Source organism: Myotis myotis, unplaced genomic scaffold, assembly GCF_014108235.1.
Source record: "Myotis myotis isolate mMyoMyo1 unplaced genomic scaffold, mMyoMyo1.p scaffold_m19_p_7, whole genome shotgun sequence".
Taxonomy (NCBI): Eukaryota; Metazoa; Chordata; class Mammalia; order Chiroptera; family Vespertilionidae; genus Myotis; species Myotis myotis.
In genome coordinates, this window is record NW_023416379.1 from 57,180,457 (window position 1) to 57,197,936 (window position 17,480).

Sequence of the window (17,480 nt, forward strand, 5' to 3'; positions counted from 1 at the left end):
CTTTCTCTTTAAAAATTCCTTGAAAACTTTACCTATATTAATATGCTAAACAAATATGAAATATGATAAGCATAAAATGAAATTGTTTTAATATTTTATCAAAAATTATAGATTAGAGACCATATTTAATTGAAAAGCAATGGTTTTTACCCTGAAAACATGCTAAGTGAAAGAAGCCAGTAAAAAATAAGGGCATGAGTGCTCTTGAGCAATGGGTGGTCTAGGAAGCACTCGAAATTATGTGCAAAATTTTCTTTGTATAAATGAATGCTTCTGTAGAGAGGGAGTCCATAATTTTAATCATATTGTCATAAAGACCAATGACCTTCAAATGGTTTAAAAACCATTACTTGAAAGCCTTTTTTAAAAAATTTATCTTTATTATTGAAAGTATTACAGATGTCCCCTTTCTTTTTTCTCCCCCATTGATCCCCTCCACCCCACTCTCTACCCCTCCCCAGGCCTTCCCTGAACTATTGTCTATCCGTAGGCTTTCTTCAAAAAAAACACAAAGCAAAACACCAAATTTTTGTTGTTTGTCCTCCTTTTATAAATATATTGGAGTTCTTTCAGAGAGTTTCTACCTTTGACCTGTGATTTTTGAAGATTCTTTTATTTTTTAATAGTACAGTGTTTTACTTTTAGTATTACTTACTAGAGGCCCAATGCACAAAATTCGTGCACAGATAGGGTCCCTAGCGGCTGCTGGCTGCCGACTGGGGCCTCCCTTCCCAGGCTTCTGGCTGCTAGCTGGGGCCTGCCTTCATTCCGTGCCACCCCTGGTGGTCAGTGCACGTTATAGCGAGCGATAGAACTCCTGGTCTGTAGAGGGGACACTTTGCATATTAGGCTTTTATATATATATATAGATTTTATGCTGAATTTACTTCTGAACCATTACGTTTTTTGTTGTTTTTTTAATTTCTTCTGGGATATATTTTTCTTCTGTGCAACCTCTCTTCTGGTTTAGGAATAATTTGCTCTTTTTCAGTGAGGATCATCTCAGTGTGGCAGGAAGAGCTTATGTACTGGGTAATGTGCCCGCAAGCTCTCTAAGTTCTGTGCAGCATCTTGGGAGCTTTGTTCCCCTGGATGTGCTCAAGGACCAGAGAACCTACATCTACCCTTAAGTTCAGCATTGCTCTCTGCATTTTCAAACATATGCAGCAAAAATTCAGTAGTCTTTCTGGGCCACCAACTCTGTCCAGCCCCACTGTTTGGCTGGGCATACCTCCCAACTCCACTATTGTAAGGACAGAATGGCACACATTACTTCTGTAAAGTGACATGGCCTGGGCAGTTTCACACGTGTTCTTAACGTGAACATAAAGATTTGAATCTCTTGATTGCATAATTTTGTGGGGTTTTCTGGGTCAAGTGAATAGCAAACCATTTTCAGAAATCACCTCAGGCTGCTGTCACGAAGAGGAGAGCATAAATTGATGTGCTTATCATTGTGGTAGCTTTGAAATTGAATTTTTAAAATCCACAGGTATGAACAGTGTTGTATTTTAACATCATTAATAGGTTATTTGCTTTCTTAGGTCTTTCTAGGACTGAAGAGTCCAAATCAACTAGCTCTACTCTATTATTTTCTCTTGTCTATACAATTATGTTGGACTCATTTGAAATAATTTTAATTTTTGGTGGAGTTGTTCTATCTTGTCTGTTTGTTATTTTCACCTATTACATTAAACAACCTCCTTGTTTCCTAGAAGACTGTATCACTTCTCTATTTTCTCAAGTCCTTCCTTGATATTGATTGGTGGTTGATTTATTATTTCACCATTTTTGTTAGAAGTGATGGAACTGAATTTTTCCCCTTCTTGTTGCCTCTTTCAAAATAAATAGGTCATAGTTGCTTCCCTAGGGGATTCTGTCAAGGCAGACGTTTAGGAAGAAGGATGGTGTGTCCTCCACTTGCATTTTGGTCTCTTGGACTAAGGTCACCTGGCTGACAGCCCTGGTCTCCCAGGAAAGCTTTTCCTCTCTCAGTTCTTTAAAGTCACAGAAATAGGTTTCAATTGATGTTTAGTTTGTTATTTCTTTTGCAATACTTTCTCATATTGATCTTATAGTGGAAGATTACTGATTTAGGTCTCATAGTCTGCCATATCTTTGCAGGAAATATCAGAAATAATCCAAATGCTTGATTATTATAATCCTCTGTTTTTTCCATTAATGAAATTTGTACCGATTTGAGACATGGGTGGATGGTCTCAAATATCACCTCTGGCTTAATCAGTACGTGCCCTAAGTTCCACATAATGAGTTTGGAAACTGTTTTAAGATAAACCGACTTTTAAGTACGACAGACCATTTCTCCCTCTTTCCTTTCTGCTCTCTTTTCTTTATTTCTTTCTAACTAAATTTTATTTTTAATGTGAAAACATTAGCTGAAATTTTGGGAACAGGTTACCCATAGCTCTACCTTTCCAAGGCAGCTGTTTTTATTTTTCATGTCCACGTATATGGATGTGTCATGTGATTAAAATAATATATTATATGATTCAGATTATAAATTTTAACATTAAAAAATAAGTCTTGGGGCTAATGAAAAATATGCTGTGGGGAAAGGATGAATATTGGAAATTTGAGCTATCTTGAGTCCACCTGGATTGTCTAATTTCAAAAATAATAAGGTTGTTCAAATGATTAAAAAGGGGTGTTCTAAAATATCTAAAATTTACCCCATTGTTTGCTCTTATTCTTTGAACTTCATTGGCTAGAACTAGTTCAAAAATATCTAGTAGACTTTTGCCTTGTGTGTAGTATGGTAAAAACAGAATGAGGCTTAGATGGAGATCATGCCTGAGTTTCTTTTCCATCCCTCACTAACTATGTGATCAGGACATTCTTCACTATTTTGAGCTTCAATAGGGATGAACATTATTAAATTGCAGAATACTTTAAGGCTTCAATTTAAAATGCCAATGTTGCATTTACATGCCAGGCTAAAGTTTGTGATTACATAGCAACATGAATAATTAACATGTTTAAGTAATTTGTCTTTTCTTTGTAACTATGGTTCATTAGTAGTGTGATGAATGTCCTTTTGTATAAATTTAGGTGGTTTGATACATTGGGTGGGTTGTATATGAACTTCAGGATCTTATGAGGCAGGTAGGCCTGTCCAAGAATGCTTGTCAAAGATCACTTGATGGTGAGTGGCAAGGCAGTGCTGATGTGTTTTAATTTCTGTTTGAGTGTCCCTTTTGATAGATCACACCGTAGCCATTTAGCAGCCCATTGACACCTTTAAGCAGCATGTAAACATTCCTCTCTCTGTGCCAAAAATCACATCTACATCATAACGTGAATGTGTTCCTGATTGTAAAAATAATACTTGGAAAATAAGAAAGCATAAGGAAGAAAACGTATAAATCAGGTTATTATCTCCCTCTAGCAGAAATAACCATTTATGTTTATTGTATTGCCTTCTAACCTGTTTTTCTCATATAACTATTTTGCTTACCATGACAGATGGGTATTTTCCTATGTCCATCTTTACTACCTTTCTAATTCAAGGTTTAGAATATATACAGTATCATAAAGTAGGCGCTTAAGAAGGATAAAATTACTTACTACAGAGAAGCGAAAAAACTCTTAAGTTAACATACAGAGGAAATGGCAGATTCGGTTACCTATGCTTTGCTTGGAGAGGATGAGGATGTGTAGAGAGTCCTCAGCGATCAGTGTGGTACAGTGGACAGAGCACAGCTTTCGACTGGGGCTGAGTTGAGTGAATCCTGGTTCCATCACCTACTAATTGTGTGATTTTGGACAATCTGACCTTTGATTTCCTTGTCTTTAAGGTGGGATGAATACTGCCTGCCATTCAGAGCTCCTGTGGGGTTAGAGACAATGGCTATAAATAAAGTGCCTGGCCCATTATCTGAACGTGTTAGCCAGAGGGTAAACAATTGTCAGAAGAAACCTAAGACTTATAAAATTTAAACATACATTATGGGGAGCATGTTTCAGCCATAAAAATAACTCTGTTATAAAAGTATCTATTTGTATAATTCACTATTTCCCTTTTATCTTATAAATATAACTAGAAGACCAGTGCACAAAAATTTGTGCACTAGAGGGGGAAGGGGGTGTCCCTCAGCCCGGCCTGTGCCCTCTTGCAGTCTGGGACCCCTCGGGAGATAACGACCTGCTGGCTTGGGCCTGCTCCCGGGTGGCAGAGGGCAGGCCCAATCCCTAGGTGCAGCCCCTGGTCGGGCTCAGAGCAGGGCCAATTGGGGAGTTGGGGCGCCACCCCCTGTCATGCACAGAGCAGGGCGGATTGGGAGGTTGTGGCGCCACCCCTTGTCACGCACAGAGCAGGGCCGATCAGGGGGTTGGGGCGCCGCCCTCTATCACCCACAGAGCAGGGCCGATCAGGGGGTTGGGGCGCCGCCACTCTCACACTCAGGGCAGGGCCGATGGGGAGGTTATGGCTCTACCCTGTCACACACAGAGCAGGGCCCGTGGGGGGGGGGGTTTTGGGGCGCCGCACCCTGTCACACACAGAGCAGGGCTGATCAGGGGGTTGGGGTGCCGCAGCCTGTCACACACAGAGCTGCAGGGCGATCAGGGGGTTGGGGAGCTCCCCCGTATCAGGCACAGAGCAGGGCTGATCAGGAGGTTGGGGCGCCTTCCCCTGTCACGAACAGAGCAGGGCCGATAGGGAGGTTGTGGCCCCGCTCCCGGTCACACACAGAGCCGCAGGGCGATCAGGGGGTTTAGGCGCTGCCCCCTGTCACGCTGATCCCAGTGCCGGGAGGCCTCGCGGCTCCACTGATCCCGGTGCTGGGAGGCATATTACCCTTTTACTATATAGGTTAGAGGCCTGGTGCATGGGTGGGTGCCGGCTGGTTTGCCCTGAAGGGTGTCCTGGATCAGGGTGGGGGTCCCCACTGGGGTGCCTGGCCAGCCTGGGTGGGGGATGATGGCTGTTTGCAGCTGGTCACACATCCTTCAGGGTGGGGGTCCCCACTGGGGTTCCTGGCCAGCCTGGGTGAGGGGATGATGGCTGTTTGCAGCTGGTCACACACCCTTCAGGGTGGGGGTCCCCACTGGGGTACCTGGCCAGCCTGGATGAGGGGATGATGGCTGTTTGCAGCTGGTCACACACCCTTCAGGGTGGGGGTCCCCACTGGGGTGCCTGGCCAGTCTGGGTGAGGGGCTGAGGGTTGTTTTCAGGCTGACAGGTGACTGAAGCTCCCAACTGCTCCTTTTTTTCTTTTTTCTTTTTATTCTGGGCATACTTTAGCTCTGGCTCCAGCTCTAAGGCCTCTGCTACTGAAAGCAGGTATCTGGTTTGTTTGGGTTCTATAATCGAAACAATGTATAACTCCAGCTCTGAGATCCTGGCAGGCTGAAAGCAGGTTTCTGGGGTTTTGTTTAGCTTCTATATTTGTTACAATGTTTGAAACTGCAAGCTCAGAGGCTGGCAAGGCAGGCGGGGAATGTTGGAGTCCTCCGTCACAGAAGCAAGCAAGCCTCATGTTAGCTTCCAGCTGCCTGGCTGCTGGCCGCCATCTTGGCTGGCAGTTAATTTGCATATTGCCCTGATTAGCCAATGGGAAGGGTAGCGGTCGTATGCTAATTACCATGTTTCTCTTTTATTAGATAGGATACTGCCAAAAGAGGAGTAAAAAAATGATGAAAAAGTGTTAGTGTCTCAAAGATGATCTGTGCTCTGGTAGGATCCTTACTTGTGAGCTCCAGCCAGCCCCGTGCAGGCTGCAGTGTTCCCGGGACACCCCTACTGAAGATGCAGCATGACTGGCCCGGGTTAGGTTTTGAGGGTTCACCTATGAGTTCCCAAGGGACATTCACAATCCAGGGCAGTGTCTGGTGACCTTGGCTGCAAGAGTTCCAATTCAGAAAAAAGCAAAAACCTTTTCAGGGCACTTTTTAGAAAATAAGAATCAAAATAGCTTTAATGAGCCCTGTTGTAGGTGCTGGGGTAAAATGTATGAATTCTGAAAACTTAAATTGCTTATTGAACATACAAGAATAAGTGAAAAATTGGCATTGGCTATTTCTTTTAGCCAGTAACAGGTTAAATCCTGGGTGTGTTTGAGGAAAAACAATACTAATCTAATTTTTATTTCCACATTAGACTGCCAAGTTAGAGTAATCCACAGGTTACAGTTACTCACGTCTGATCTCATATGAGTCAGAGATGTAGACACAGTCCAAATAGGCACACACGTAGGGTGGTGGTACATGTTGTAATGGATACAAGTATGGTGATTAGCAAGTAGGTAATTCTTATAAGGGAAACAGGCCTTCCAGGCTCAGAAAACTGTGACCAAACACAGGTGTGTAGCCTAGTGCAGGCCAGAGAAGGGAAAGTACCTGGTTTGTGGAGGGCATAAGGATGGTGCCAGGAGAATGAGCTTGGAGCCACTGCACTAGCACTACATATGCCTTTTACCAAAGGTGGCAAGAGTCTTTATTTCCATTCTGGAAAAAATGTCAGGAATGTTACATAAATAGTAAAAGCAGAAAGAATAACAGAGCCAGTCAGTATAAAATAATTTTTAAAACACTGAAAAGACACAAAAAATATACGCTTGCTGAAATAGACCAACTTTTAGGAAAGCAGACAGTGTCCTTCCTCTTCCAGTCGCATTAGAAGGCGAATGCTTTAGGAAGGAGTTGACTCCGCACCCCACATCAGAAATGTAGCAGCGTAATGAGTAACCCGATGCACACAGCTGCTGGGGTCCAGTCCCAGCGGGTCCAGGGGTTCCCCAAAGGTGTAGACGGAGTCGGCGAAGAAGGAGGGACACGGAGACAGTGTTCAGTTGATCAGCAGCCTAGCCAGGATCTCCAGCCAGGATCTCCAGCCAAGTTCTGGTCTGGATCTCCAGAGAGGTTCTGCTGTGGATCTCCAGCGAAGTTCTGGTTAGGATCTCCAGCCAGGTTCTGTGTCCATGTTCTCTTGCTAGGTTCTCCAGGTTCTCCAGCCAGGTTCTGTAGCCATGTTCCCTCACTAGGTTCTCCAGCCAGGTTCTGTCCAGGTTCTCCAGCCAGGTTCAGTCACCAGGTTCTAGTCAGGTTCTCTTGCCAATTTCTGAAGTCAGGTTCAGTCCAGGATCTTTTGCCATGTTCTCTCCAGTGAAGTTCTTCTGTCTCTAGATTCTGTGTAGGTTCTGTGTCTAGGTTCTGAGTTCTAAGTTCTGTCTCCTTCTGTCTTGTTACATCTGTATTTATACCAGTTGATTCAATCCTATCAATCTCAATTACAAAGGTTAGGGCGTTTCTTATCTCCATTCCAGGGAGTAAAGATTATGTAGCTTAAGCATGATTGTTCATAGTTAAAGTGATTAATTACCCGCCTGGCACTTAGTTAAGAGGTTTTATTCCCTCCCTAACTTCAGGGAAAACTCCCTACCTGGGGAAACAACCTTTCTCGGAGAGGTGACCTTGGTTAAAACACATAGTGCCAAGAAGGTGAGCAAACATTTTAAGAACAGTATGCCATATATGCCAGGTCCCTTGAAACAGCAAGCATGGACCGGCTCCCGGCACACAGCTAAATGATCTGCTATGACTTGTCATATAAAGTGTTCAACTCTATTCTCTTCTCAACCACTGCTGCTCCCTGAAGTTTCGGAATTCACCACTGACTTGATTAAAAGTCACTGTTAAGAGAAGTTTATATAGAAAGGCAAACATACACACACACACACACACACACACACACACACACTTCTCTTTAAAATTCAGGACAATGGCAAGAGACACTTTGGTGGGGGCAAAGACAGGAAATACTCAAGTACTGTAAATAGAAGAGTGATAGCATAAGACTCATGCTGCCCTTATTACACTTTCTCATAACGATTTCCTGATTTTCCCCTTTTCTTTAAGCACCAGATGGAAAGTCAGGAAACCAGGATCAGACTCGTATAATTTCCTAAACATCCGCCTCATCTCAGACAAGTCTCTTTGCTTTTCTAGCCCTCGGTTTCCTCATCTCTCAAATGAAAGGATTTTCAAATAGAGCTGCTTCCCAGGCCACGCTGGAGGATGAGAGCCTCCTGCCATCCCTACCCTTCTAACACCAGCTTTGCTTTGATTTGTGTCATGAATGAGGGCTGGTCTGAAAATCACTGAACTGGATGTTCCAAAGGGCATATCCAGCTCAGTAACAATTGCCACATGTGTGGAATGGGGATAACAATAGGTCCGTTTCACACGTATCTGCGGGTTGACCAAGGTGCCCATGCAGCTCAGAGCGTAGAACATAGGAAGCATTCGGTGTGTTCGCTATTGTTCCCCCCAACCCCAGATTGGTCCCTCACACGTAAGACTGCATTTCTTGGCTCTTTGAGGATAAAATGTTGACCTGAAAAAAAGGCCTACGCCATCTGTTTTATACCCCAAATCCTGTAAGATGTCTTGGACATTTAACCTGTGAGTTTATAGCGTAACTATTTTCTTTCTATTTTTTTTGTACATTGTTTTTCCTCCCACAGCTGGAGGTTTTCTTCTTCTCCATTAGATTCTTGAAATAATGGTGACCAGGTGCAATTATGACCTTGCACACACCAATGTCTTTCAGGCTTGTCAGCTCCTGGGAAAGTGACGTCAGCGTCCACCCTCTGACCCTGCCCTCTGCAACCTGCTTGGAGCTGCTGCTGCTATTATCAAGGAATAACGCCACGCTGCCTCCGTCCCTTCGCTGTATGAATTCCTTTCAGGTAAGGGATTGTTCCTACCAGGGTGTCATTTCTCAGTTTTACTTGCAATGGCCCTCTAAGGAGCCTGCCTTTCACAGGAGGCAGTCCACGGAAACCCACATTTTCACCTCATACTAATAATAAGCATAATGCATGTACTGCCTTGCCTGTCTCTTTTTAAACAAATGAAAAAATGGAGGCTCAGAATTCTCTAGGCAGTTGTTCAGTAGTGATGGAATCCATCTCTCTCTAACTCCAAGGTTTGTTCCCTTAATCTTTCCTGCCTCTGAGAGAAAAGGCAAGAACATTTGACAGAGACACTTGTGAATGCCACTTCCTTTTTCCCAGATTTGCCCTGGAACAAGGACCTTCAGCTTGCAGTCAAATTGCCAAGTGGATGCTTAACAGTAATAGGGTCTTACCCACTCTCAGCACCTGTTCCCTCTCTCCCTGGTCCCACCATCATCACTTTCCCACTCTCCCGGGTATCTATCTATGCTCCAGGTAAAGGACAAGGTCAGAACAGGACAAACAGGACAGCAAATATGGACCAACCAGCAAGAGGACTTTCTCCCTGGTAGGCAGCTAATTGTCACTGAGGTGGCAAATGAGAATGAAGATGTTAGTCACTGAAGTTGTGACCCAATAGCTACTGAGTGTAATTGAACATATCAATGAGTCTTGACAATGGAAAAATATTCACAAACCTTCTGAGCTTGGTGAGAAGGCCACATGCCCAGGTGAGAAATGAGTCAATGTATGTCAGTTCTACTTCCGAAGGGTTGCAGGTGTATCTTAAAATAACTTCAGGATCAATGTGTGTTGCTTGGTGCATCTCTGTTAAAATAAGACATGAATTCTTCTATGAATTAAAGCTCAAAAAATTGATTAAAAAAACATAATTACTGCAATCTAATTTGTATCCATATTCTCCTGGTAATTTATTATATTGATTATCTCTGTGATTTTCTTCCTGATACAAATTTCAGACTTTGGCCATGGTGTACCTGTTTGTATTTATCATTCATTACTCGATTATCAACTTTGATATCGGACTCAAGGGACCCTAGAAAACACCTTATTTTGTAGGAGAGGAAACTGAGACGCAGAGAGATGGAGTGAATTGGCCAGGGACCACGCAGCATGTTAGAGACAGAGCTGGAGTCCCCTGGCAAATGCCCAGGTAACTGCATCTACCACCTGAATGCAGTACTCGCCCAAGTCTTGGGAGGTGGAGGGTGTGTCAGTGGTAGATGGAGGCCAGTTGTGTCTATCTTGGAATATCCACATCATCCCTTATTCTGTAGTAATTTGTAATTATTTATTTGTATGCTGCCCTGAACCAGAAATGATTTAAAATTCTATCAATCTTTCTTTCTTCTAAGTTTTGCTCTTGAGATTGAACACTGGATAACACAAAAGTCTATATATGCCCACAAACTTTTTTGAAGGGAGGTAAGAAACTTAACAATGGTTACCCTTTGGTGAGTGAGACTGGAAGGCAATTATTTTTTATTTGTTCCTTCATGTATGGTGTGAAATTTTTATATGATGGGTGAGTGGGGGAGCCAGAGAGATGACTCTGACTTGAAGGATTTTACATAGAATATTGGGGAAGATGGAACCATCATCTGTGTGTGATATAAATTGAGAATAATTATATTACAAAGTTGCCTCAACGCAAGTCTTAGGGATGAAAGGTAAAAGAGGAATCTAAACCGGGTGTGGGGAATTTGAGAGGAGGCCCCGTCTGTATTTCTTCTCCATGAGACGAGGCAGGCGGCCTTGCTGCCTTTGAGGATCTCAGTTCGGGCTCATGTAAACACAGGGACAGGAAAGCCTGCCCTGCTCTTGGTAGTGTTCTCTCCTCTCACCTCTAACCACGGGAGCTTTTAGAGCTGTCAGCACGTTAATTGCTAAGTGACCCTCTCTATTAGTGATTGTACTTCCTCTGGTCTCAGTCCGTTTGCTGAATATTATTGTCAGGAGCACAAACACTTGCCCGATTTCAAAGGTACAGAGAAACTTGTCACAAGTTCCTGAACAGTGTCTGCTAAAGAGATTTCCCCCTGCTTCTGGCCCTGGAAAGACACATTCTTTTTTTTTTTTTTTTTTTTTTAATATTTTTTATTGATTTTTTACAGAGAGAAAGGGAGAGGAATAGAGAGTTAGAAACATCCATGAGAGAGAAACATCAATCAGCTGCCTCTTGCACGCCCCCTATTGGGGATGTACCCACAACCAAGGTACATGCCCTTGACCAGAATCGAACCCGGGACCCTTGAGTCCACAGGCCGACGCTCTATCCACTGAGCCAAACCGGTTAGGGCGGAAAGATGCATTCTTATTATGGCTTTACCAGGAATCGACTTCCCTGTGCGGGCCTTCACTCCAAAATAGAGGATTAGTGAAAAAGGGAGGATGTCTGTCAGGATTAGAAAGAGAGGCCCTGCTTCATCTTTGTAACACCCCCTTAATCATTTACTATAAGAGCAAGGAACGGGGCTGCTAATTCTGCCTGTACTTGGGATTTACTTTTTCAATTGGGAGCTACTTTAATGCAGTTCTTTAAAGTGCTGTACTGGCAAGAGCTATAGAATAACAGAGTGACATTTGTTAAAGATACCATCTTTACATTTCCAGTTCCTCTTGTATTCCAGGCCGAGTCAGTTACTGTGAGCAATGCTACTTTTTTTTAAAAAATGTGATTTTCCATTTCTGAGGATTCAAGTGGCACTCCCACTTGAGCCTTATCACTGCCGAATCCCAAAAGGAGAAGTTTATCTTATTAACTAGAGGCCTGGTGCACGAAATTTGTGCATGGCGGGGGGGGGGGGGGGTGTCCCTCAGCCCAGCCTGCACCTTCTCCAATCTGGGACCCCTTGAGGGCAGTCAGACATCCCTCTCACAATCCAGGACTGCTGGCTCCCAACCGCTCGCCTGCCTGATTGCCCCTAACCGCTTCTGCCTGCCAGCCTGATCACCGCCTAACTGCTCCCCTGCCAGCCCGGTTGCCCCCATCTGCCCTACCCTGCAGACCTGGTCCCCCCCAACTGCCCTCGCCTGCAGGCCTGGTCCCCCCGAACTGTCCTCCCCTGCAGGCCTAATCACCCACAACTGCCCTCCCCTGCAGGCCATCTTGTGTCCACATGGGGGCGGCCATCTTGTGTGTTGGAGTGATGGTCAATTTGCATATTACCTCTTTACTAGATAGGATTAGAGCTATTAACATATAAGAAAGTGTAACTTCTTAAATTACAGTATAACATTTCTCTCAAGCCAATAGGGATATCTTTGGGTGGATTTGTTATCATTTTAACTTGCACTGGGTTACATACCTGAACATGCCTGTTGTGATTGTGAGCGAAGAGACTGTAGCATTTGGTGGATAATCACTGATGTGTTGCTAGGCACATACTAGAGTTGTTGTTGCAGCCCCAGGAAGAAGGATGGACTTACCGTGTCACACTCTGTTAAAATTCTTCCATGACTTTTTATTCCAATGAGAATAAAATCCAAACATCTGCACCTGGCCAACAAAGCCAGCAACATGTGGCCCTGCCTTGCCCTTTGGCCTCATGTCCTGCTCTCTCCCTCTCTGTTCCAGCCACACTGGCCTTATTTCCTGCTCCCCAGCACAAGCTGGATCTGGCTGTGGAGTCTGTGTACTGGAGGTTTTCTTTGCTACCAGGAGGTGTTCTGGACCCGATTTCAGGTCTGGACCTTCTTTCAGTCTCAGCTCAGGTGCCCCCTTCCCTAAGGGGCCTAGCCTGACACTCATCGAATTCCTCTCTCCCTATCAGCATATTCTATAACCTTATCTTGTACATTTATTTGTCCTTTTTCCTCTACTGAAATGTGTGTTAACTGTAAAGAGGGAGAATGTCTGCTTGTGTTCAAGATTGTGTCAACAGAACGTAGAACAGTGCTTGGACGGAGAAAGCATATGGGCTGACTGGCTATGGTGGGAGGATACGCAAATAGAGCGCAAATCGGCATGGCCATTTGACATTCTAGAGATCTCCAAAAGATGGAGCTAGTGTGAGCCGTACACACTCCAGGGCAGACGCAGAGCCCTCTCCTGTTGAGACAGGGTGGACTCCACAGGAATTCAGATTGGAGAGATGTGGGCACGGTTGAGCACAGGTGGGTATCTGCACTGTAATTCCAGCCTGGGGCTTTGTACAGATGAGAAAGACTGGGAGAAGAGTTCAGCCTTTGGAAAGAGCTGGCAGGAATCAAGATAAGCAGAGTGACTAGTACACAGGACTGGGCTCCCTCTAGGCACTGGAGACCACAGTATGGAAATAGGGATGTTGCCCAAGCTTCGATGCCAGAAACCCAGGCGGCGGGATTGAAGGTCCGGGAACGGGGCAGGTAGCAGCCTGTGGCCCTCATGACTGCTGCCAGCTTGCTTCTGCTCCGAGTGCTTCAGAACTCCGGGGCGAGGTGGCAGAAGGCCATTCCCATATCCATTTTGCTGGATGGCAGACCCGCTTCTTAACCGGTAATAGCAACTTTAAATCTGAATGGCGTAGAGCCTTAAGGGCAACCGGGTTGGATCCAGGATTGGGCAGGGCTGCAGGTTTTAATTACTAGGCCTTTTCCTTGGAATCCTAGACTATTACTGTAGCAGGAAAGACCAACTAGTTTAATTACCTTACTTTTATAGATAAGGAAATAGACCCCAGAAGGGTAAGTTGATATTGGAGACTAAGTGATTTCTATGCTATGCTTTTTGTGCTACACAAGATGCTGACTTCTCTTCAGGTATGAAGGATATTATTTTTCTTACTAGCATTTCCTTATTCCATGGAACACAGGTTCCTTAGGACAGCGGCCGCCAACCAGTGATCCGGTGACCCCTGGTGGTCCATGAGGTCAGAAAGGTTGACGACTGCTGCCTTAGAATATGTAGTTGTTATAGAAAATAGTATTTAGTAATTATGTATTAATAATGCAAATTTAAAGGCTAATGTATATTCAGAGCTTTCTGTTATCATGGCACTGTTCTCAATGATTAGCTCATTGTCATGAAAAAATACCATAAGGAAGGTATTATTCCCATTTCACTTGTGCAGAAACTGAGCCAGAGAGATGAACTTGCCCATGCTCTCACAACTAGTAAACGGAGGAGCATAAGGTACAAAGCCTGGCCCTAGAATCCCCTGTACTTAATCACCAGGTACTGTTGCCATTTAAAATGACTTTAGTTAAACTAAGATATATTTTTTTTATTTTTACTTGCAGGACTTTTCAGTGCCTTTCATATGTGTGTAAGGAGCATTGTGACCCTTGCTAGTTAAAGAATATAGTTAATATTATTTCCCAGTTGTATTAGATACTACAAAGACTTTTTCTAGGGGCGTTTAATGGAATTAATGCTCTGAGAACACAGATGGGAGACACTATTCTGTCTGATAGCGGAAGATTTGGATGATAAGGCAGAGCACTCACATCCGTTCTTCCCTGCAGTCTTGCTGATCTCCAATGGAGTAACGCTGCATGTTTAATTGGTGATTGTCAAGAGGATATCATTTTTTATTTTTTTATTTTTAGTGACTAGACAGCTCTCCTCTGGTCAGGGCCACCTTGGTCAGATGGTACAGCAGGAACAAGATTTGCCATTTCTTAGTACACAGTGAGTCACAGGAGAGGCCCAGCAGGCCCTGGCTGAGCATTGCTTTCCCAGTCTGCACCTGCTTCCAGTTCTATTGCAGCTGGGTCTCGGGCACTCTGAACACAGTGCAGCTAGGTAGTAACATGGCGGAGGGTCCCATTAATGGAGTGAGTCATCTGGCTAAACTCTGTCTCTCTCCTAACTTATGACTTGACTTCCACTGAGAATTCCCAAGAGGAGTCTTCCTTGGAAACTTACATTCAGCTGAGGGATAAGGAGTGTTCCATAGCTTGGGCCCTGAGCTGAGGAAACCATTCTTGTCCATTCCCTCACCTTCCCTCACTAACCCTTGCTCCATCCAGCCGCTCCGGGCCATCCAGATTGTGTGGATGGGATTGTCCAGAGCACAGAGCCCCAGAACTGAAGCTGCTTCTTTCCCACAGGTAGATGGCTGCATTCCATAGTAACTTAAAATGTTTTCACAGACATTGTGTATTTTTTAAATCCTCACAACAACCCCTATTTTGAAGGTGAGGAAAGTAAGTGATATGGGCAAGTTCACATAGAATGTAGTTAATATTATTTCCCAGCACTCTGCCTTATTATCCAAATACAGGGTGGTGTTTCAAACCTGGGACTTCTTATTTATTCCACCTCATGACAGTTACGTTAAAGAAAATACCGAGGGGCCTTATTTAACCGTCCTAGGTCTTGTGCATACTCTCTTTCGCATAAGGCAGCAAGTGTCTCTTTTACTAATATCACCTTTTAGAGAACCACAGCCTTCAGCCCTGGGAGCGTGTTGTAGCGTTCTCCAGCATCATAGATTCTGAGCGTCATCAGAGTGCAGGTTTATGCATATGCTGTGTGGTTGAATAATATGGTGAAAATATGTAGAAAGGAAGAAGCAAAGATTTATAGAGCTTATTTTTTACCATAATGGGGTTGCTCAGGGATATTTCCTCAGCTCTAGATGGATTTGAAATCATGCACTGTTCAGTGAAGAAGGGTGAAGCAGATGAACTATCTTGAATAAGGGACTCATTCCAGAGGAAAAAAAATTCTTAATTATTTTACTTGTATGCAGTTTGATTTTAACTGTAAAAAAACACATGTTCAACTTCTCATTTGTTCAGAAGTGAATAATTTTGCAAATAATTCCCCTATTCAGCTACTCTTTTTACTACTTATTAATACCTATATCAAAAAGAGGGAGAAAGTAACACATGAAAATTTGGTTTTGTCATTTGGCCATTTGTTGGTATCTCAGGGGAAAAGATTTGATTGCTTATATGTTTAAAGTTGTAGTTTAAGCTTAGGAACTTTTTTAAAAAATGTAATCTACAGGGGGCTCCAAGAAATTGGTAGGCAGAGGCCTTTATAGATCAGTAGCAACAACAGGGCTACAGAGAAGAGAAAGTGAAGTTTCTATCTCTACACCATTTCTTTTTCTATTCTACTTTTAGACATTGCACTGCATAAATGGCTTTATCTATTATATGCCATGTTCATCTATAGAGGAATTATAGATGTAATTATCTTTATTTTTTTTAATCCTCATCCAAAAATAGTTTTCATTGATTCTAGAAAGAAATGGAGAGGGAGAGATGAACATCGATGTGAAAGAGACACACCGATTGGTTGCCTCCCCACATGTGTCCAACTGGGGAGTGAACCCACAACCCAGGTACAAGCCCTTGACCGGGAATCAAACCTGTGACCCTTCCGTGTATGGGACAACACTCTAACCACTTAGCAACTCTGGCCAGAGTGTCGTAATTATCTTTTAAAGTAACATTTTAGAAAATGATTATAAGAAGACAGTCACATGATAAAAAAAAAATGGGAAAATACAGAAAAGTGTAAAGAAAATTAAAAATTACTGGGAATAAAATAGAGTAATTCTTGTTAGTGTTTTTTATGTATGCTCACATATCTATACACACAGACACAAAAATTGCCCTTGTTGGAGGTGCTGGGACTCAGTTACTGGCAGTATTCTGTTCTTTCCTCTGTTTCACCTTGCGTGCAGACAGCCATCCCCCGAGGCTGTCAAAGGCACTTGGAGACTTTTTATGTGAAAGTCCTGTTGTTAGGTGATAGTGGATGGGGAGGGAGGCTGTGAGCCATTCCAGGTGCCCACGGGTTGCTGTGGGTGTAATCAGGAGGCAGGTAGGCCTGCAGGAGATGGGCAGGCGCCTGCTAGAACTTCACTCCGCTATCAGGGAGATCTAAGTGCGCGTTCCAGAGAACTGAGAGGCGGGTTGTTGACCCCATCAGTCCCTGAGGTGTGCCAGTCTTCTCCCTTTCCTGCTAATGCCTTTCCCCTCAGCGGGCGGAGATAATCCAGGACGTGAATGCTACTCATAATATTTAGGAAATCCAAGTCTCAAAGGTAGTGATTACTGCTCTATTTTCAGCCTCTCTCTTCAAAACGGATTTCTGAGAACTGCCTCCACAATTTGGGTGTGAAAGGATGTTGCCGCCTTCCTTCCTTTCTGCCCTGTGAGGTGTTGTGTGGTTTGGGGAAATAAGCAGGTAGCCTTCGTTTACTACAGCTCTGTAGTCTGGATTCTCCCTTCCTCTTCCTCCCTTGGTCCCTGCTGTTTTGCCATGTTCTTGATAAAATGTGGAGGACGGGGCCAAGCAGAGAGCCAGCTTATGTCGCCGCCACATCACATCTTACCAAAAGGCTGATCATGCTACCCAGATTCCCCACTACACGTCCTGCCCCTCTGAAATTTCTGTCTCCCACAGACGTGGTTCCCAAGCCTTCCCTGACCTTCACGCTGAGGAGCTGCACTTGTTCGGGGACCCTGATTGCGCCAGGGCCGCTCTGGCTTTGGCCTTATTGAGAGAAGCAGGGATGAGGTAGAGCCCAAAAAGTCAATGATTCTGTCTTTCATGTTGTTTGCTTTTTTTTAGTAAATTAACTCCCCCCCCCCCCCCGACTTTAAAGGAAATACTCATGACAGAAAATGTGGTATGTTTTTCATTAGCAAAACAATACTTATTTGCACTTTTAACCTAAAAATATAGAGTCTTAAAATTAAACCAGCTATTACCTAGCCCCTTTCAGTCCTAATGCCTGGTGGGGAGAGAAGGCCTGGCGGCAAGGCCTGCCAGGGCAGAGCAGCCCGTGCTTTGAGGGCACTCAGGATCTGTAACTCTGA

At 43.9% G+C, this 17,480-nt stretch overlaps 1 protein-coding gene across 2 annotated transcripts in view; it reads left to right on the top strand.

Moving 5' to 3' along the window:
* UBE3D (ubiquitin protein ligase E3D) overlaps positions 1-17,480 on the top strand; it is a 145,667-nt gene that overhangs the window by 75,522 nt on the left and 52,665 nt on the right. The window contains exons 9-10 of one of the 2 annotated variants that reach the window (XM_036317522.1): positions 8,570-8,708; positions 9,192-9,524. In XM_036317522.1, coding sequence (XP_036173415.1) covers positions 8,570-8,708; positions 9,192-9,320 — 268 coding nt within the window. In that variant the 3' untranslated portion in view covers positions 9,321-9,524. Of the gene's footprint in view, positions 1-8,569; positions 8,709-9,191; positions 9,525-17,480 lie in introns of those variants that run through there. The other variant, XM_036317523.1, reaches the window with a different exon arrangement.